The sequence below is a fragment of the Lucilia sericata genome, unplaced genomic scaffold (assembly GCF_015586225.1).
Source record: "Lucilia sericata isolate MDLA Ls3-8-SP2 unplaced genomic scaffold, ASM1558622v1 Contig000107F_arrow, whole genome shotgun sequence".
NCBI lineage: Eukaryota > Metazoa > Arthropoda > Insecta > Diptera > Calliphoridae > Lucilia > Lucilia sericata.
In genome coordinates this window covers 641566-663834 of record NW_023994139.1, presented here as the reverse complement: position 1 = coordinate 663834, position 22269 = coordinate 641566, and the positions used below count along the sequence as shown (strand labels likewise).

At 31.9% G+C, this 22269-nt stretch overlaps 1 protein-coding gene across 2 annotated transcripts in view; it reads right to left on the bottom strand.

Moving 5' to 3' along the window:
* LOC119600200 (DNA ligase 1) overlaps positions 1–22269 on the bottom strand; it is a 166086-nt gene that overhangs the window by 28747 nt on the left and 115070 nt on the right. For both annotated transcript variants that reach the window (XM_037950296.1, XM_037950297.1), the window contains one exon: positions 14082–14254. In XM_037950296.1, the coding sequence (XP_037806224.1) occupies positions 14082–14254 (173 nt within the window). The remainder of the gene's footprint in view (positions 1–14081; positions 14255–22269) is intronic.

Sequence of the window (22269 nt, the reverse complement as noted above, 5' to 3'; positions counted from 1 at the left end):
GCCAGACATTTCGAAGACGAACACGTCGGCGAAACCAACCTCGAGGTAAGGGTATCTCAAAAGAAGTCCCGAAAAACGAGGAAGGAGAAGCTAGACGGTGGAAAAGAGCAGCCATCTTACGCCAAAGTTTCCAGAAGAAGACACCGGGACGATTTCTTCTATGCAGTTTACGATGCCGTTAATCCGACTGGAAATTCTTGGAGGTCAAAATGTTGAGCTGGGACGTCTTTTACAGGAAAGAAGAACCTGAGGGAACTTTATTTGTAATAGTTATCGACCAGAACTCTATGGCTAGTCTTGCCAAGATTAAGGTAGGGCTTACTTCGCCTCTAAAGCGAAGTAATTCAAAATTGGGAAGGTGCCGATTAGAAGGGCTGTTACAACAAAAAAAAAAGGACACTAAAAAACCTAAGACCACAGCATCAGTAGCAACTACTGATAACGTTAAGGAGTCAAATCCTAAAAACGAGGAAGGTACCACTAACTCGCCAAAAGAAGGTGCAGCTGCCCTTTCCAAAATTGGGGAGGCGCCGATTGAAAGGGCTGTCAAAACCGGCCCCGATAAGGACACTATAAAAAAAACCGGTTATCCGAAATGTTTGGAAATCTTTAAAATATAATAATATTTAGTTGAAAAATGTTATTTTGCGAAATATTATGAATTACTTAATAAGATATTTGCACTTTTTATTATAGATATGTACATTAATATACCATAAGAAAACAAACTTATACAGATCTGAGGTATATGGAAGTTGCCATAGGAGGGATAAATTGACCTTTGAATATATAATGCATCTATATCAATAAAAAAATTTATGTCCAGGACTATCAAGTATAAATAGTGTTCAGGCTCGCGACGATTCATCGGGAACGGAAGTAGACGACGACTGTTTGTGATGCAAATTCCCACCATGTAGCTTGGGGTAATACAAACACCAATCGCAGGGGACAAACCCTCATGGATTTCCTTAATACTAAAGACTTGATCACATTGAACTTAGGTAATAAAGCTACCTTTGTCAATAGAATCAGGGAAGAAGTATTAGATATAACTATATGTTCAGAAGAGCTTATAAACGAAATTCAGTATTGGAGAGTTTCGGACGAGCACTCCTTTTTTGACCATCGGTACATAAGATTCAAAATAAGACCACCACCAAAGCCGATAAAGTTTCGGAATAAGTCTAAAACTAATTGGACAATGTTCGGGACCTTATTAAAGAACCGTTTAGGTCAGGACAATTTTCAATATCAAAATAAGGAGGATATAGACGCCAAAGTAGAAACGTTCACAAATGCCCTGCTTGAATCGTTCAGGGACAGCTGCCCTCTGCGAGAGCGGAGATCTGAACAAGGGAAACCCTGGGTAACCGGGGAGATCCGGAACCTTGGGAAGACTCTTCGCAAACTATTTAACCGGACACGGCGTATACTGGGATGAGTATCGTAATAAACTTGGTGAATATAAGAAAATCGTTCGAAGAGGCAAACGAGACTCCTGGAAACTTTTCTGTGAACAGGTAGATAGCGTAAATGACATATCGAAGACAAAAAAAATTCCTATCCAAAACTCATGTTTAGCCGGAATCTATGATCGATGACACGGACAGGAGGCTGGAAGATATGGAGGAGACAATGAAATTTCTAATAAACTCTCATTTCCCACCCGATATATCGAATAACATAGATGAACCGATATTGGAGGAAGGGGAGGGTAATACGGAAATACTTATTACATCTGACATGGTTAAAGGGGCAATCAAGAGCTTTGCTCCCTATAAAGCTGCAGGGCCGGATGGCATTTTCCCGGCACTTTTGCAGATGGAGGCGGGACTGGTTTCCGTACATCTGTCTCAGATATTCACTGCATGCTTGAAATTCACATATAACCCAGTTAAATGGCAAGATGCAAGGGTAATATTTATACCCAAACCAGGGAAACCTAGCTATTCGACACCTAAGTCTTATCGACCGATAAGTCTTACGTCCTTCCTACTTAAAACCTTGGAACGGATAGTCTTTCGGGAATGTTTTTCATTTTTGAAGTGAGATATCTCGAGATCTATATATCGTACCCTCGGGGGAGTTTTCCAGTTTTTCCTACCGAGCGCGTCCCCGGGTGGCGGATAGGGGGTGGTGATGGACCATCTGTCCTCTCCCAACTTTAATTTCACGTGTCGTCGTCATCCTGCAATCGTGAGCAAAATACTACAACGGAGGTGGGTACCTTGGCCTCCTTGGCGGACAATGCGTCAAGTGTACAGCATTGCCACTGGCAAAAATATAGGGGTGAAAGAGAAGGATGTACTCGGAGAGAGCTCTAAGCTACCTCAGCCTATAAATATAGGTGAGGGCTCCGACCCTGAATCCTCAGATGATAATAATAATACCATTATAGCAAATCCCAAAAAGGATGAAGTAGAGCAAATGGTGAAAGAGGTGAGTGATAGCATAGCTAAACTATCTATTACTAAGAAAAGACTTTCTGGAGCACAGAGGAGGAAGTTGAAAAAAATGCTTCAGGAAATCATAGTTAGTCAATCCCACGACACTCCAAAGGAAAAATCGGACTCTCTCACAAGATCTGAGACAAAAAGGATCAGGTCTCACGAGGAGTTGACAACTGAGAATAAACCTAAGAAGAACAAGTAAGAGTGTTATATTCGGCTGTGCCGAATCTCATATACCCACCATCAAACCGTATGCCGTAATAGGGTGATATTTGGAATATGGCTTAAGTCAATTATGGACCGAGCTCTTTTGAACTAACAAAATATTAATTTTTAAAAAACAAATATTTTATTTCAATTCCTAAACCGTGAGCGTCAATTATGAACCGATAATCATAAAATTTTGTACATAGATTATGTATAGAACTTGTTTATGCAAAATTTCAGCGCTATACTCGTATTTTATATTTTTATTAACCAAAACTCTTTCCTGAAGGGTACCTTTTGTGAATTACAGACCCATTCCGCATGAAATTCGGAGCGAATTTCATAACCGTAACTCAAATTTTTAAGCCTGTAGTGATCGTCTAAGTAATGTTCTGAAGGGGACCTTATATGGACGGTAGGGTAAATTATGGACGGATCCTCCCTAAATTTGGTGGTGAGATTTTGGCACGCATTAAACTTATGTGCGTCAATTTTCGTCACATTCATATTTTTAAGCCAGTAATGAGCATTGTAGTTATTTGCAGAGGGGGACCTTATATGGGGGAAGGGTCATTTATGGGCCGATCCAAACAAATTGGTACGGTGGTTTTGGCTCGTAAGAAACTTACGTGTGTAGCATTTCATCGCTTTACTCGTATTTTTAAGACAGTAATGAGCGTTTAAGCTATTTCCTGAAATGGACCCAATAGGGCGAGTAGGGCCAATTATGGACCTATCCATATAAAAGTTAAAAAGATTTTGGCTCGCGAGGAACTTAATTGTGTAAAATTTTATTGCTATATTCGTATTTTTAGCCAGTAATGAGCGTTAATGCAATTTTCAGAAGGGAACCTTATATGGGGGATAGGGTCATTTATGGGTCGATCTTAGAGCGATTTTGGTTTCTAAGAAACTTACTTGTACCGAATTTCATCGTTATACTCGCATTTTTGAACCAGTAATGAGAGTTAAAGTAATTTTCTAAAGGGGACCTTATATGGAGGGTAGGGCCAATAATGGACCGATCCTCAAAAAATTTGGTAGAAAGATTTTGGCTCACATGAAACTTATTTATGTTGATTTTTTTTCGCTATACTTTTACTTCTAAAGCAGTTATGCCCGTTAAAGCTGTTTTTTACAGGTCCACTTGTATGGGGGCTATCCGAAAAAGTGGACCGATATTGCCCATTTTCAATACCAAACAAACCTTAACAATAGAAAATATTTATGCAAAATTTCAACTGTCTAGCTCCTCTCGTCTGGTCCCTATCGTGATTTCAACAGACAGACGGACGGACAGACGGACGGACATGGCTAGATCGTCTTAGAATTTAATAAGGACCCGGAATATATATACTTTTATGGGTCTATGACCAATATTTCGATGTGTTACAAACGGAATGACAAAATCAATATACCCCCCATCTTTTTTGATGGTGGGTATAAAAAGAGCTCCCCGTCTTCTTATACACAGTCGAAGCCAAGCCATACTTCACTCAAAGGAACCTCAAATGAGAATCCTGCGAGTAAGGGTAACAAAGATAAGCCAGATATTCCGAAAACGAACACGTCGGCGAAATCAACCTCGAAGGTAAGGGTATCTCAAAAGAAGCCCCGAAAAACGAGGAAGGAGAAGCTAGACGAAGGAAAAGGAAAAGAGCCGCCATCTTACGCCAAAGTTGCCAGAAGTAGTCACCGGGATGATCTCTGCTATGCAGTTTACGATGCCGGTAATCCGACAGGCATTACCGGCACCTGATTGAGGAGTCAAATCATAAAATCGAGGAATTTACCATTAACTCGCCAGAAGAAAGTGTATTTGCCCTTTCCAAAATTGGGAAGGCGCCGATTGAAAGGGCTGTCAAAACCGGCCCCGACAAGCACACTAAAACACCTAAGACAGTACCCAAAGCATCATTAGCAAGTACTGGCAGTGCTCTCCAGAATTGGGAATGTGTCTATTAAAAATACTGCTATTCCTATGCCTGCCACTTCAGGCTATCCGGAGGAGTCAAATCCAAAGAGCGAGGAGGTGACCACCAACTCGCTGGAAGACAGTTTAATGGATGACCATGGTTGAGGTTATCCAAATAAACCTCCATCGGAGCAAGACAGCTACCAACGCTCTGATGGCTAAAATTAACACAGGTAAAATACATATAGCTTTAATCCAGGAACCTTGGACGATTCGCAACAAGGTTTCTGGATTAAATCACGTAAATTTCCAACTTTTCTACGCGGATACAGGGTCTCGCCCGACAACATGTATCTTATGTCACAAGAACTTATGTTTTCTCCTCTCAACAGGATTATCAACATCGGATGCAACGGTGCTGAAGCAAGGTCGTGGCAACATGTTCCTTGCATCTGTTTACCTGCCCTTCGATTCTCCGACACTACCACCAACGTCGGATCTGATGAAACTGGTTGAATTGTCACAAAGGAAAAATAAGAAAATTGTAATAGGTTGTGATGCCAACTCCCACCATGTAGCTTGGGGTAGTACAAACACCAATCGCAGGGGACAAGCCCTCATGGATTTCCTTAATACTAAAGACTTGATAACATTGAACTTAGGTAATAAAGCTACCTTCGTCAATAGAATCAGAGAAGAAGTATTAGATATAACTATATGTTCAGAAGAGCTTATAAACAAAATTCAGGATTGGAGAGTTTCGGACGAGCACTCCTTTTCTGATCATCGGTACATAAGATTCAAAATACTAAGGCCACCACCAAAGCCGATAAAGTTTCGGAATAAGTCTAAAACTAATTGGACAATGTTCGGGACCTTACTAAAGAACCGTTTAGGTCAGGACACTTTTCAATGTCGAAATAAAGAGGATATAGATGCCAAAGTAGAAATGCAGGTAACACGGAAATAGTTATTACATCTGACATGGTTGAAGGGGCAATCAAGAGCTTTGCTCCCTATAAAGCTGCAGGGCCGGATGGCATTTTCCCTGCACTTTTGCAGATGGAGGCGGGAGTGGTTTCCGTACATCTGTCACAAATATTCACTGCATGCTTGAAATTAACATATACCCCAGTTAAATGATCGATCGGTGGAAACCGCTTTAAACGAACTACTAAAAAAAAACTACAGGGAGTTCAGCGTACTTGCTGCTTGGGTATAAATGGTGACATGTGTACTACTTCAACCAAAGCTCTGGAAACGTTGCTAGATATTCCACCCATTGAAACATATTTAAGATATGAGGCGGCGCTTACAGCCGAACGTCCCTTTACTTTAGGCGAACTGGCCAAAAGCGGTTATAGGGCACGTCATGAATGTATACTGGACACATTGGAAGGTTATACACAATCATCGAACGTACCTAATCGCATACCAGACACAGAATATGTCGGAAATTTTGTAACACTGATCCCAGATAGAATGTCTTGGTCATGCGGAACATTAGAGCAAATACCAGGAGGAATCCAGTGTTATACGGATGGCTCGAAATTGGGGGATAAAGTGGGCCTGGGGTTCTATATTGAAGACCCAGAATCAGGTGATAGAATTAAATCTAAGACCGTATTGGTGGGTAGAACCCTAAAGATCCTATGGGGTGACCCTGATGAGAACAAGACGAGAAATCTCCTCAAAATAAGCAAGTCTGAAGTTAGTATGATGGTACGTATTCTGAGTGGACACACAGGATTACGAGCACATTTATACAGAATTGGCCGTGCGGATTCAGACGAATGTAGAGCATGTGGGTAGGACAGTGAAACTCTGGAGCACTTTCTTTGCCACTGTCAATCATTCGTCGAAATTAGATCCAAGTATCTTGGAAGTGACACTGATTGGAAAATTTTTAGGAATTACGTCCAGGAAACTGCGTTTCTGAACACTGAAAAATAATATACTCAGTGAACATTTTTTTGTTTCATGAAAACGAGCTCACAGCAAGTTTATATTTCTAACAGTTTTTCTAAAAAGGATTAAATTTGATTTTATTATTTCTTTACTAAAATTTGTTTATAATATCAACAATCCATAGAAAATCTAATTTTAACAAACTAATCCATTTTACTTCCGTACAAATTTTAAAATTTTTAATTTATTTTTTATTTTTTTTTTTTTTTTTTTGATAAATAAAATAAAATTTTAACATTTCTAGTGGAGTATTTACTAACAACTATTAAAATAGAAAGGAAATTAAAGTCCACAAAATATAAACATAAATAAATTTAAGACCTTAAGACCTTAAGTAATTGAGTATGTAATTTATACATTGACCTCTTTCATTGGATTACATACATATAAAAAAAAATTTCACAAAAATCGCAAAACTTTAAATACCTATAAATTAAAACCTAGAGCTAACTTTTTCAAACCCTTTGGGATTTTAGTTTAATGATGGTCTACTGTCATTTCCCGTTGGCCTTATTCGGGAAAGATTTTCTTGTTGCACAGTGTAATCAATGGATTTTGACATAGAAAAAAATTTTAGTGGCGTATGAATCTATATATTATAACAAAATAATCTGGGTTTTTGGTCATTTTGTATTGATAAACAAAAACTACATTACGGAAACCCCATTTATTTGGAGACTACTGTTGAATTTTATTTAGAATTATATAATATTGATTCTTATTCGATATAAACAACTTCTTCAAAATTATAGTAAAGCAACGAAATTCGACATAAACAAGTTTTATATGAACATAATTCCGTAATATTTTTTGAGGATCGGTCCATAATTGACATTATTAATGGCCTTTCTCATAGAATGACATTAACGGCCATAACTGGCTTAAAAATACCAGTATAGTGATAAAATTCGTCATGAACTAGTTTTATATGATCTAAAATCTTACTATCAAATGTTATGAGAATCGGGCCATATTGGATCAAAGCCTTCATATAAGGCTTTGGTAAGATATTCGACATAACAAGTTTTATTGAAACCAAAATCTTTGTAAATTCTTAGGAGGATCGGTCCAAAATTGACCATAAGTAAATTTACAGGAAATCAAATCATCAACAAAATTATTAAATGTGATAAAATTAGTACTACCATCACCCTGACTATATTATTATTTATATATAAGTTTAGTTTAGAATAAATCCAATAAATGATTAAATTGTAGCAGCAAAAGTATCGATTTATATAGTATAGGTCCACTTTCCGAAATTGACTTGAAAATTAAGACACATGATTTGATGGTGGGTATATAAGATTCGACACAGCCGAATATAGCACTCGTACTTGTTTATTTTCTTTTTTTGATCTTAAAATCAAAGTTAATTTCTTTAAGGTTATTTTAAATATTGTATATTTTAAACTTAAGGGATATTATTTCCACCCATTTACAAGAATATATATAAGCTACTGACACCTGTAAGTGTTTTCCATTTAACAGTTATTGAGAATTATTTACACACTTTCCAAAATTAACGTTTTAAAATAATGATAAGTCTATTTATTATAAAAAAATATATATTATAAAAAAAATTTTTAATTTTAATTAAAAGTTAAAACAATGACTTTGACTGCTTGCAGTAGAAAAGTGTTTAGCATGTCTCAAAAATCATTTGAGAATTTGATTGTATTGGTGTATTGGTAATAGGATGCTATCAATAAATAAACAATCACTCCACTTGTTAGTTAAATACACATACCAACGCGGTATTCACATCAACTTTTTCCTTGTGAGATACAGATACGACTATTTTTTTCTACGAAAATTTTCATACAACCAATAGATAGAGTTTTTCATAGTAAAATAAAAAATCATTTTAATTTATAACAGATAGAGTATTTCGTCACATGAAATCCAAAAAGCCCTATGTTACATTGAACAAATTTTTCAGGAGATGCAAAAATACCTTCTAAAATGAAAAAACAAAATTTTTCCATATTTTCTCAAGTTAAGCTTATTTTTTATTAAAAAATGGAGTTTTTGTTTTACTTACGGAGAAACTTACCCTCTTGAGAAATAGTTTGTTTCTAAAATACAAAAGGGCGTAAGTTATATTAAAAACTAGTAAGGTTCAACATTTTTAACTGAATTCAAAGCAGTTTTTTTTTTTGCTTAAATAAGCCGAAACTTGGCAGGAAAATTGGAATTTTTCTTTGAAAAAATCTAAAGCTGTTAAAATAGGCCCTAAATCACAAGGATTCGTTTAAAGTGACATTTTTGTTTCATTTAATACCAACTTACAACATTTTACAATTTTGATGTTAAAAATTCAAAGGAATTTTCATAAATTTTAATGCAATTTTAGAACATAATATTTTAGAAATTCTTTGATAGAGAAGTTGTTTTTAATCGTAGGAGTGTAAAATTTAGCAGGAACATGTATTTTGATACGGTGCAGCATAATCAATAAAAATTTTCATACAACCAACAGATAGAAAGTTTTTCATATGAAAATAAAAAAATAATTTTAATTTAATATCAATAAATATTATATTTTATGCAATTTAGTGGCGTAAAATAAACCAAATTGATAAAAAAGCAACTATATATGGTAAAAGGCGATTATAAAATTAATCAATTAGTATGATAATGGGTGATATCTCGAACACCATATGATAATGGGCGATATCTCGAACATCATTTTAAATATTTTGAAGGATCTGTGTTCAGCATGTCCAAATTAGAAAGCTAGTTTTGCAACACGTATGTATGTATGTATGTATGTATGTATGTATGTATGTATGTATGTATGTATGTATGTATGTATGTATGTATGTATGTATGTATGTATGTATGTATGTATGTATGTATGTATGTATGTATGTATGTATGTATGTATGTATGTATGTATGTATGTATGTATGTACAGTGGACGTCCACTAGTACGAATTATATAGTGTCAGGCCCTTTCGTAATACCGAAAAATTCGTATTATTGAACAACACATTTTGTATGTTTAAATTCAAATAATACACATAAAATATTGGATTTTATTTATTTTTGTTTTATTTTTCATGAAAAATTACATAACGGAACAAAATATAATAAATGTGTATTATTTTAAATAAATTTCTTGTACATAAACAGGCATAAAAGGGACATATTTACGTATATGAATTGTTAATTTTGAAAGTATCGTGAGTCCAATGGTTGAAATGAGATATATGTAGAAGGTTTTAAATTTTAATGTTTTTAAAAAGATGTGTGCCAAAGACAATTTGCAATTTACATATCTGTTCTAAAATGTATTAAAATGTTCAGATTACATAAAACTTTTATTAGAAACTTTAATGGAATATACCACAATTCTCTAATTTATAATTTTCTCTTAAAAATTAGAATAGTTATCCTTAAACCCATTGGAATGTGGAGATGTTTATTACATTGTAAAATGATTCTTACGGCTTTTTCAATAACAGCGCTTTTGAGGCTTCAATATTGTTCTCAGCAGAGTTATTGTCGGGAACTAATAAAATACTTTCCTCATTGGCGTTATCATCCAATTTAATTTATTCTCTTGGGTCATCAAAATTCCAATGAAATAAATTAATAACACTAAATAATTGTTGATGTTAAATATACATGTTAAATATACATGCAGTAAATTGTGTGTATAGGATTTTTAAAAATACAAAACACTTGTAATAAATACAAAAAAACTTCAAAATTACTGAGCTTAAGGTGAATGATACCGAAATAATAAAATAAAAACATAATAAAAACTTCATTCATACGTAAATAAAACCAAAATTCCCATAAAAAATGCGTTATTCGTACTATCGAACAGAAAAATTGTGACTTTATTCGTACTATAGAGTAGACAATGCAACAATTTTGTCATTCGTATTATTGGATATTCGTAATAAAGAGTATACGTACTATTGGACGTCCACTGTATGTATGTATGTATGTATGTATGTATGTATGTATGTATGTATGTATGTATGTATGTATGTATGTATGTATGTATGTATGTATGTATGTATGTATGTATGTATGTATGTATGTATGTATGTATGTATGTATGTATGTATGTATGTATGTATGTATGTATGTATGTATGTATGTATGTATGTATGTATGTATGTATGTATGTATGTATGTATGTATGTATGTATGTATGTATGTATGTATGTATGTATGTATGTATGTATGTATGTATGTATGTATGTATGTATGTATGTATGAATGAATTTATGTATGGTCCATATTTCATGTAAATCGGTTTAGTAGTTTTGCCGTGAACGCGTAACAAACAAACAAACACACAAACTAACAAACAGTATTTTTTATATATATACCAGCTTTACCCAGTGTGCTTTGCTACCCTAAAAGCAGTATAAATAAAAAAACCCACTTTACGATTTTGAAGATTCTAACTGCAATAGTTCTCTAGATTTACAATATGTTACATATTAGAGATGCCAAGCAAATTACTGAAAGTTCGCCAATTTCTATATATCTATGAAAAATTTGAATAATATAATAGTTTCCAAGATATACGAAATTTTGTATTTAATTAATTTATGTAGTGCCAAGCCCCCAATTGAAAGCTCGCCCGTTATTCTCTAAATGTTCACATGAATGTCAGAGTTTTTTATGTAAAATTTTAAGATTCTAGCTCTAGTAGTTTCCAGATATACAATTATTCTATTTCATTCATGTGGGGGCTTCAAGCTCCCCAGATCAAAGTCCGATCTTTTTCCTCCAAAATATTCAGATGATTATTGAAGTAATTTCTGCAAAATTTGAAAAATCTAGTTCTATTAGTTTCCCAGATAAACGAAATTTTATATTTAAGTTATATGGGAGTTGTCAAGTTCCCCATTGAAAGTCCGCCCGTTATACTCTAATTGTTCAGATGAATGTCAAAGTTTTTCAAGTAAAATTTGAAGATTCTAGCTCTAATAGTTTCTAAGATATACGATTTTTTCTAATTAATTCATATGGGGGCTACACGCCCCCCATATGAAAGTCCGCTCGTTTTCCCCCAAAATGTTCAGTTGAATATTAAAGTAATTTATGCAAAATTTGAAGAATCTAGTTCTATTAGTTTCCCAGATAAATGAATTTTTGTATTTAATTAATATGGGAAGTGCCAAGTCCCCCATTTAAAGTTTGCCAATTATTCCCTAAATGTTCCCATTAATGTCAAAGTACTTCATGTAATATTTAAAGATTCTACATCTAATAGTTTCTCAGATATAAGAATTTTTCTATTAAATTCATGTGGGGATTTCAAGCCCCCAAGATAAAAGCCCGCCCTTTTTTATCCAAAATGTTTAGATGAATATTAAAGTAATTTGTGCAAAATTTGAAGAATCTAGTTCTATTAGTTTCCCAGATAAACGAAATTTTGTATTTGATTAATATGGGAGGTACCAAGTCCCCCATTGAAAGTCCGCCCGTTATACTCTAATTGTTCAGATGAATGTCAAAGTTCTTCAAGTAAAATTTGAAGATTCTAGCTCTAATAGTTTCTCAGATATACGAATTTTTCTATTTAATTCATATGGGGGCTCCAAGCCCCCCCAGATGGAAGTCCGATCTTTTTCATCCAAAATGTTTAGACGAATATTTAAGTTCTTCGTGCAAAAGTTGAAGAATTTAGTTCTATTAGTTTCTCAGATAAACGAATTTTGGCATTTAATTAATATGGGAGGTGCCGCTCCCCTCATGGGTAGTCCGCCAATTTATTTCCCAAAATGATAACATGGATGTTAAAGTTATTTTTGCAAAATTTTAAGATTCTAACTGTAATTGTTTCTAAGATAAACGAATTTTTGTTTTTAATTTATATGGGAGGTGCCACGCCCCCTAATGCTAGTCCGCCTACTTTTTGTCCTAAATAATCATATTGACACTAAAGTGGCTCCGATAAAATTTGAGGACTCTAATTGGTATATTATCTCAAATATACGGATTTAATATTTTCTAATATGGGCGTGGCACCTCGCCCACTTGAAATTTCAAAATAAAAAGTAGCCTATTACCTATTCCAGACATACAGGAATACGCTGTGAAAATTTCAAGAAAATCGGTTCAGCAGTTTTGTAGTCTATAACGTTCAAACATACAAACATACAAACAAACACACATTCATTTTTATATATATAGATATATATAGGATATAAATGTATCTCAATGAAAGTTTTAGACAAGCCTTGATGACCTTGACGAATTTCGAAATGATCGGACTTCATTTGACCCTAGCTCCCACACTGAAAATAATCCATGCTTAACTTTACGAAAAAAAAATCGTAACTACTTTTTTCGTAATATATACGAAAATTTCGTGTATAATACGAAATATTGTTTAATCAACCCCTTTTCTAATTTTACGAAAGTACGAAAACCTGTCGTAATATCTTTTTTCGTATATATCAAGAAACTTTGTTTTCTTTTACAAAAATAACTTTGTTAAGACATGTAATATTTAACGAAAGTAAAGAATTTTTTTCGTAACAAAATTAATTAGTAATATACAAGAATTATTTTTGATTTCACAAAAAAAATTATTTTGTTACGAATTTTTTTTGTTTTTTTCGTAATTTTAAGCGAGTTAAATTAAACGTAATTTTAAATTTACAGGAAATTAGCTGCCTAATTTCCTGTAAAATTTTTTATGTCTTTAAAAAAAATCGTAAAATGAAAAATTTTTTTTTTTCTAAAATTATATAAAATTATTTTGCATTTTACTAAAATATTTCGTACAATTTCGTATATATTACGAAGGAATTTCGTGGTGCGAAACCACGAATCATTTCGTACATTGTACAACATTTTTCGTGTATATTAGGCATGGATTATTTTCAGTGCATACAAAGCCTCCTTCAGAAAGTGACTTGAATATCCGCAATTCATTTATTAACACTGTTATTGCAATGACATTTAGCACAGACAAATATTATATAAATACAAATCTATCCAGCCCATTTTATCGGGATCGGTCCACATTTGCTCCTATCCCCCATATAAATCCTCTTTTAGAAAATAAGTTTTTCGTCAGTAAATTACTTAAATAAATTGGAATCAAGGTAATATTTAAGATTAATGCTTTGTTATGAAAAACAAATCACATTTAATATTCATAACTGGTGTAGGGTCATATGGTCGGCCAAGCCCGACTATACTTTCTTACTTGTTTTACATTAAAGTAATAATGTAAATTAGACGACTAGATCTAAAGCTATAATCTTTTAAACTGTTAAAAATCAGTTCGGGCCATGTTTTATTAATCAAATTTAAACATAAACTTTATTTTTTTCAAATTAAAATAGATTTTGTTATTTATAACGAAAAACCTGTTAACCGGTTTTTTCTGAAATTGAAAAATGTCAACCGGTTTTTTTTTTTTTAAATGTCAACTATTCGAACTATTCGAAAAGCGGTTTTTGGAAAATGTCGAATAATCTATCACCCTACAATACAAATAAAATGAAAAGTACATAAAGAAAATCCAATTTAAAATGAAAATTTATGATTACCTTCGTAAGCTGGAGCCAGTTGGTTTATTGAAAGATAAATACTTGGCAGTAAGTCTTCGGGATTCAGTAAAATCAAGGAACTAAAAAAATTTCCTAATATTTCAACCATTTTCAATCGACCTTTAGTATCCTCAATTAATTGAAATGTTCTGGTGAGAGCCAAATATGGAGTTCTATAAAGATACAAAATAGGATTGTAAAAATAAATTATAAAATTCGAATTATACTCTTAGAACTAGTTTTTTAGATAAACTTAGGAGATATTTAATCAACAATGCAAAGTGACTAAGAAACGTTTTTTGGAAATAACATGGTATCTCGAGAACTATTGGAGATATCATAAAGTGTTCTGATCCTAAAAAAATAGGGCCATTATATTAACTTGCCAATAACTACAGTTAGGATTTTATATTGTAGATAACAGAGATGGGGGTAGTGCACTAAATTATTAGTTAAATCAATATTTAACTAGCACTAAATATTATTTCAAAAAATATATTTTTCACTAACTTTCTGGAGCTTAGTGGTAGTGCAGCTTATATTTTTAGCACTAATATTTTTTAGTGATAATTTTATTTTTTTAACTATAACTCAATTGAGTGATAGTGTAGAAAAAAGCACTACACTCAAATAGTTAAAAATTTGAACAGTCACTAACAAAAGGCTTCAATAATTTTCTTTGCACTATTTTTTTATGAAAATGAAAAAATTTGTAAGACAATAAATGATTCAATTTTTTAAAGATACATCTATTAAAATGGAAAATACAGATTTTTTTAGCGATGACACTATGATGGACCCTACATATGCAGTTACCCCAACAACATCTCATGCTTTAAAAAGAAATATTTGAAACACCTAAATTCCAATACTTTTGCCTTCTTCTGCTCAAGTGTAACGATTTTTTTCCTTAGCGGAATGGTTAACTCTCCTCGGAGAAATAAATTAATTGATCAATTTTGTATCTCGATTACCACTTCAGCTGCGTTGCCAGTAGCCAAAATGATGTGGTTACTGGATGTTTTTAGGCAATAGCTTGGAACCTTTGAAAATAATGAACGTTTTACTCATTAATAATATTTGTCCAATGAGTTTTTGGTTGACTTAAACCATTTCTAGACTGTCCTATTAACTTAAACTTTCAAATGAGTGAAAAATTTCTCTGTTGAAAAAAAAATAGTGCAGGAATATTTTTTGAACTAATAATTTAGTGTAGAAAAAATTATTTCACTAGGCTGTAAAAACAAATATTTTAACTATTTTTAAAATATTTTTAGTTAGAAATTTTAAATATCACTATTATTGAATGAGGCTTATATTTTTCAATTCATCACTAAACATAAATAAAAGTAGTGAATAATTTTGAACTACCACTAATTATTAGTGATAGTTAAAAATTAGTGCACTACCCCCATCTCTGGTAGATAATTTGTTTTTTATTACAATGGGCTTTAAAATATACATAAATAGTACCTGAGAAGGCATTCAAAATTGGAACATGTAAAAGGGTCGTGTTTTTACTTTTTTTCATACGAAGTTTTGGATATACATATGGGGAGTTTAAAAATCGATGCACCAAGGTTAGTGCTATGGGATAGTAGGTCAGACACAAATTTTCAGCTCTATCGGTGGAGAACGGCCGGAGTCAGAGGGGATCAAATTTGGACATTTTGTTCATACATGGTTTTATTCAAATGAGTGTAACTTTTCACCTATTGGTCCTAGCAAAAAATGTCCAAGGGAGTTCAGATAGCTATTTCTTCATAGCTTAAATATTTTTTAACACCCCTTTTTTGCTCAAAAGAAAGCTTAAACAATTATATTACCAGAATAGAATACAAGTGGGATATCTACAAAAAAAATTTAACTTAAGAATAAGATTTTTTCAATATTTGGCACTTAGTTTTCCCCTATTTTGTCAAAATGTACGTTTTTGTTGTATTTTTTTTTTTTTTTTTTTTTTTTTTTTGCTCAAATGAAAGCTTAGATCATTTCCTTTAAGAGCTTTGTGGTTCCTCAGTGGATGCGAGTGGGATATCTATAAAAAAATATTTGAACTCCAAAAGCAATGTTTTTGAGTTAAAATATTACTTTTATCACATATGCCCCTTGCATCCCACTAATTGACCACAAAGCTCTTAAAGGAAATGGTCTAAGCTTTCATTTGAGCAAAAAAAATACAACTAAAACGTCCATTTTGAAAAAATTGGGAAATGTGAAGAATTATTATTTTTTTAATTTTAAAATAAATAATTTTTTTTTGAAACAATGAGGAAATAGCTTTCTGAACTCCTTTGGACAATAGGTGAAAAGTTACACTCATTTGAATAAAACCCTGTACGACCATAATGTCCAACTTTGACTCCGGCAGTTCTTGACTGATAGACCTAAAAATTTGTGTCTGGCCTAAAATTCAATAGTACTAACATTAGTGCAAATTTCATCCAAATCGGAAGACATCGATTTTAAAAGTTGGGTCACTTGACACGAAATTACCCATATATATTCTGGGTCCTTATAATTAAATTCTAAGACGATCTAGGGGCATGGGCCCGTCTATCTGTCTGTTGAAAGCACGATTGAGTCCGAACGGAATGAGAGAATTTCCACAAATATTCTCAATAGGCAAGGTTTGTTTGTTATTGAAAATGGACAATATCAACCCACGTTTTCGGATAGCCCCCATACAAGTGGACCTCCACAAAATAGCTTTAACGGGCATATCTGTTTTAAAAGTATGATTACAGCGAAATATGTCAAATTTGGTAGAAAGGTTTTGTGAGCCAAATTTTATGTGGATCGGTTCAAAGTAATTTGCTCCCCATATAAGGTGCCATTCAGAAAATGACTTTGACGCTCATTACTGGCTTAAAAAAACGACTACCTATAGCGATGAAATTTGACATAAGTGCCCTCAGAAAACAAATATTTCTGAGGGCACTTTTTTGGATCTCAGAATACTAACATAATTTTTTTGCTGAAAGTTGTTAATTTCTTAAATACATTTACACATACATATTTAGACATTTTTAAACAATTAAAAACGGAAGTACATATACATATGTTGATATGATGAATCTTTGTCCGTACCTCAATGTTAACCTTTTAGATATAATTTGATGAAATTTCTTATTCCTATCATATAGCTACCATAAAAATATTACCCCGATATTGTACTTTGTATATATGTATGTATATTAATATGCTATTTACGCCAACCAAAAACTAGTAGTTTTTGGCTGTATTTGGTTTTTGTTTGAAAAACTACAAAAATTTCTTTGGTTTTTCCATACAAATTAAAAACTACTTTCATCTAGTTTTTGATAAAAACCCAAACAAAACCCAATAAAAATAACAAAAATCCAGAGCTTTTAAAAAGCTTTTTTAAACGAAAATGTCAAAAAGAAAAATTAATATTTTAAAATGTACAATAAAATGTGTTAAACAAAATTACTAATTTTATGTTAAATTAATTAAAAAACGTTATTAAAATAATTTCTAAAATAAAAAAGTGTATATTGCGGTGAGAATTATTTGAATGTGCGTATGTAGTGGTCAGTAAAATTCAAAAACTCAAGGTTTTTGAAATTTAATTTTTCAAAAACCAACTAGTTTTGGATTTGGTGTGAATGGCATATAAATTTAAAGCAGTCATGATACAATTTGTTCTATTTTAATAAATCCTGTCTTAATGAAATTCAGGCTACATTTGGCCCTACACAAGGATGAATTTAGAAATACAACTTAACGCTAATAATTGAGCTACAAGTATTAGTAACGATCGTTTATTGTCAATAAATCTCTTATATATGTGTTATTAAATTAAAATCCGATGTACATAGGTGTTCATTTGTTAAAAAATCAATAGTCGTATCAAATTCTACACATGAGACCATATATTTACTCATTCATCCGATTCTGAATATGACATGAAACAATAATTTGCTTTAAAGTCCAAAAAATGGTTGAATTCTTAGTTTTATATTAGATAGAAATTGAGTCCTTCGAGCTTCTATCATTTGGAAATAATTAATTTTTAAGTCAAATATTTTTTCAAAATTGAAACAATTGAGTTTCAATTAGATTAATATTCATATAATGTCAATCATGATAAAAATTCGAAATTCTATTTCGAAATGAGCTGCTTTGGTAATTTGCCAAACATACTTCTAAAATAGTACCATTGAAGATAATTCCATTACTCTATAAATTTAGAACTTTTAGTTGATGCATTTTGATAATTTAAGCAAATATGTGGCAAAACATTCTTAGAATTTCAAATTTGAACTTTTAAAAATACTTTGAGAGTATCAAATAAGACTCAAATCAGTTGCTGATCAGCACTTGTCAAAGCAAGGTCTGTGCGCAACTTTTTTTAAAAAATACACAGAAATACAACAACAAAATTTTAAGAAAGCCGAATTAATGTAGGAGAATGATAGAGAACAGTTAATAGTTTTTTATATACATATAGACTTTGCTTTGCGCTTTTTAAGTCAATGACTGGATTCTTTTGGTAGTGTTAGTGTTAATTAGGCCTTTTTTTTAATTTTTATTTTTATTATTATTCATTTGTACATTAAATTGTTATTATTAGAAGTCTCAGCGCCTCAAGGGCTTTGTTGCGACAAGTTGGCAAATTTTAAATTTTACTTTTACTCAGTAATAATGTAATATGTATAATATAATTTATAAATATACATATGTAAAAAAAGCATTTCCAAATTTTGAAAAAGATATTCTTTTAGACTTCTCTTAAAAGTTGATATTGTTAAACAATCTTTCAATTGTTGTTGTAAACTATTAAATTCCTTGCTACCAATATATTCTATTCTCTGCCTGGTGGTTTCAAGGCGACATCTTGATATTTTCAAATTGTTGTTATTCCTTGTATTGAATATATTTTGGTTTCTTTGAAAGCATATGGTGTGATGGCCAATATTATGTAACACTTTATAGACATATTGCAACAATTGATACTTAAAAATTCCATAAATGGGTAAAACATTATGAGCAACGTTTTTGGAAAGTGATATTGTGGAAAACAAAGGAGGAAGGTTATAAACCACTTTTAAAGCTTTATTTTGTAGGGTTTGTAAAGATTTTAAATCAGCATTACGTTTAGAACCATAAATTAGTGTTATGTAGTTAAGGTGACTCTGTATAAGACTTTGAAAAATTAAATATTTTGTACCTTTATTCAATTTATGCCTTAGTTTGTATAATATTCCTATTGCTGGAGATATTTTTTGTTGCAGGAACTGTATATGTTGATGCCATGATAAATTATTTTGAATATGAACCCCCAAATATTTAATGGAATCAACTTCTTCAATATCTGTTCCATCAATTGAGATAGTATTTCTGTTAAATCTACCATTACTTTGAGGTTTAAATACAACAAGTTTAGTTTTACTTGGATTTAATACTAATTTGTTTAGTCTTGCATACTCAAAGATTATAGCTGCATCACGTTCAGCGAAAGTTTTTAAAATTAACTGTTGCTTATAAGGGTAGAAAATGCATAAGTCATCAGCATACATAAACATTTTTCCATTAAGTTCCAGATTATTTATATCATTTATATATAGATTGAAAAGTAATGGTCCCAAAACACTTCCTTGAGGTACTCCAGATACAACATTAGTCATTGAACTAGAACTGCTGTTAATTTGCACATATTGATGTCTGTTTTCTAAATAGCTTTTAAAAAAATTAACTCTCTATTTCTTACGCCGTAATAGTTTAGTTTTTCAATCATTATTGTATGATCCACAAGATCAAACGCTTTGGTAAAATCATAAAAAGTAGCTCCAACATTTTACGGCATACGGTTTGATGGTGGGTATATGAGATTCGACACAGCCGAATATAACACTCTCAATTGTTTTAAATTGCATTAAATCCAAAATGGGTATATTTTTTCGAACGGCTCACAGACAGGCATTTTGGCTGAAAACCAGACAAAATTATTGAAAGCGCTTATTAAGTTAATGACTGAATTTTGTTGGTAGTGTTAGTGTTAATTAGGCTCAAAGATGTACTCAACTCATTTTGGTTAAAATCGGTCCGTTATTCGCCTAGCCCAATACAAATTGCCCTCGAAATTGCACTTATTTGCACATAATGGTAATTATGCAACAATCATGATGAAATTTAGCTAGGATCAGTTTTATATTCTCACAAATCATGGTGTAAATTTTAGTGAAAATCGGATCACATTTGATCCTAGTCCCCATATGAAGTCCAATTTAAAAATTCACTTTAATTCTCATAAATGGCTTAAAAACATTGATTTCTTGATAAAAATCGGCATGAACGTGTCTTATGTATTTCTTAATCATATTACATTACATTAAAAAAATCATTTTAAAAATTATAATTGAATACCGCGATGAAATTTTACATGAACGAGTTTTATATGAAAATTAATCATTTCATCAAATTTTATTATGATTATTCCATAATTGCCCCTAGGTTCCACATAGGTCCCTTATGAAAATCAGTTTAGCATTTATAATTGACTTATTTGCGCAAACTGCTTTCTTGTTCCTAAAAATAGAGATTTCATATTTTATTGCTGGTATAGAACAATTTCTGATTACTTACTACTTTCAGTTGTAAAAATTGTATTTATTTTTTGGTAGAAAAGGGGTATTTTTTTACTTTTTTCAAAAAAGCGAAATTTTCATAAAATCGCCAAAAACAATTTCTCAAACTTTTTAATTGTTTCTGAAAATAGAGATTTCACTGCGGTATATAACAATTTTTAAATACTTGCTAATTTCCGTTGTAATTATCTTATTTCTTTTTTGGTAGAAAGGGATAATTTTTTTAATTTTTTAAAAATAATTGCGCAAATTTGTTTCTTGTTTCTGAAAATAGAGAAACATTCCTATATAAGATATACGTATATTAAAACAAAAAATCAAAATTAACAGGTCTCACATTTCAAAAAAAAATCAATATAAAACCTCTATTAGTTTAGCCACAAAAAATATCCTATAAACCTGTTATAATGAAAAAAACTCTAAAAACGCATTCATTTTCTTCACTTTCCTGACTTTGACATCGTCTCACAACTTCAAATCTATCATATGCTCAATTTTCTAAAGCTGGCCATACACGTTGGATTTGTGTGTGCGATTTGTTGAATGCCATTTCTCCACAGACGTCGAACATATCAAATTAAAATTAAATTAATATATAGGTGTGCTCGTTCAATTCTGCAGTATAAAATTTATTATGACAACAAAAATTAAATTTTTGAGATGTTAATTTTTTCACAAATTGTAGTTTTATAATAAAACAAACTTCCAAAATAGTTGAAGGCATTTGTATTTTATGTCAGAATGTAAAATATAAATTTTTAACAATACGTTTTTATTGTATTACCCAGCAAAAACTCGGTAATGGGTTGTACTTCCGTAACCACTTACTTTTCAATGACTACTACTTACCGTCTGCATTACTTAGAAGTACTCTAGTAATGACTTTCTTATAATCTGATATAGAAGTACTTTATTTTCAGCTTTGTCATTTTGTTTCCACATTTTATTTAATTGCGTTTTAAGAATTGTTTTTTACAAAAAATGAAACAAAATTAGTTTTGTATGTGAAAACCATTATTTGACGCGCAATAAAATAGCTAAGAAGTGGTGCAGTGTGTAGAACATTTGACTAACGAACCGAAGTCCCTGGTTCGTATTTTAGCTGGCTCTTTTTATTATTAAAAAACAAAACAACATACTCAACAACTGTTTTGTAAGAGAAATTGCAAGTACTTCTTTAACTCCCTGTTTGTAAGCGTGCGTAGAAGTACTTGCCTCCAATGACATCACCGTGTTAAAATAATGACTTAAAATGCTAATGAAGAAATAGTGAAAAGAGGTTTTATTAGCTTTTTAACTAATTACTTTTCAATATAAGTTTTACCTGGGTAATTATTGAAAACAAATTTATTGACAAACCTATTGTAAAATGTGCTCGCACAAGCCCGCAGACACATCAAACAGTTGCAAGTAATTGAAAATTTTAAATTTTTTAGATTTGTACTCACACAGCCCCATAAACGAGCAACTTAATGTCGAGCACATACAAATCAAACAAACAAATCCAACGTGTATGGGTACCTTAAATTTCTTTAAATAAATTTTTGCCTTTTTGGCCAGGTTTTCAGGGTAAATGC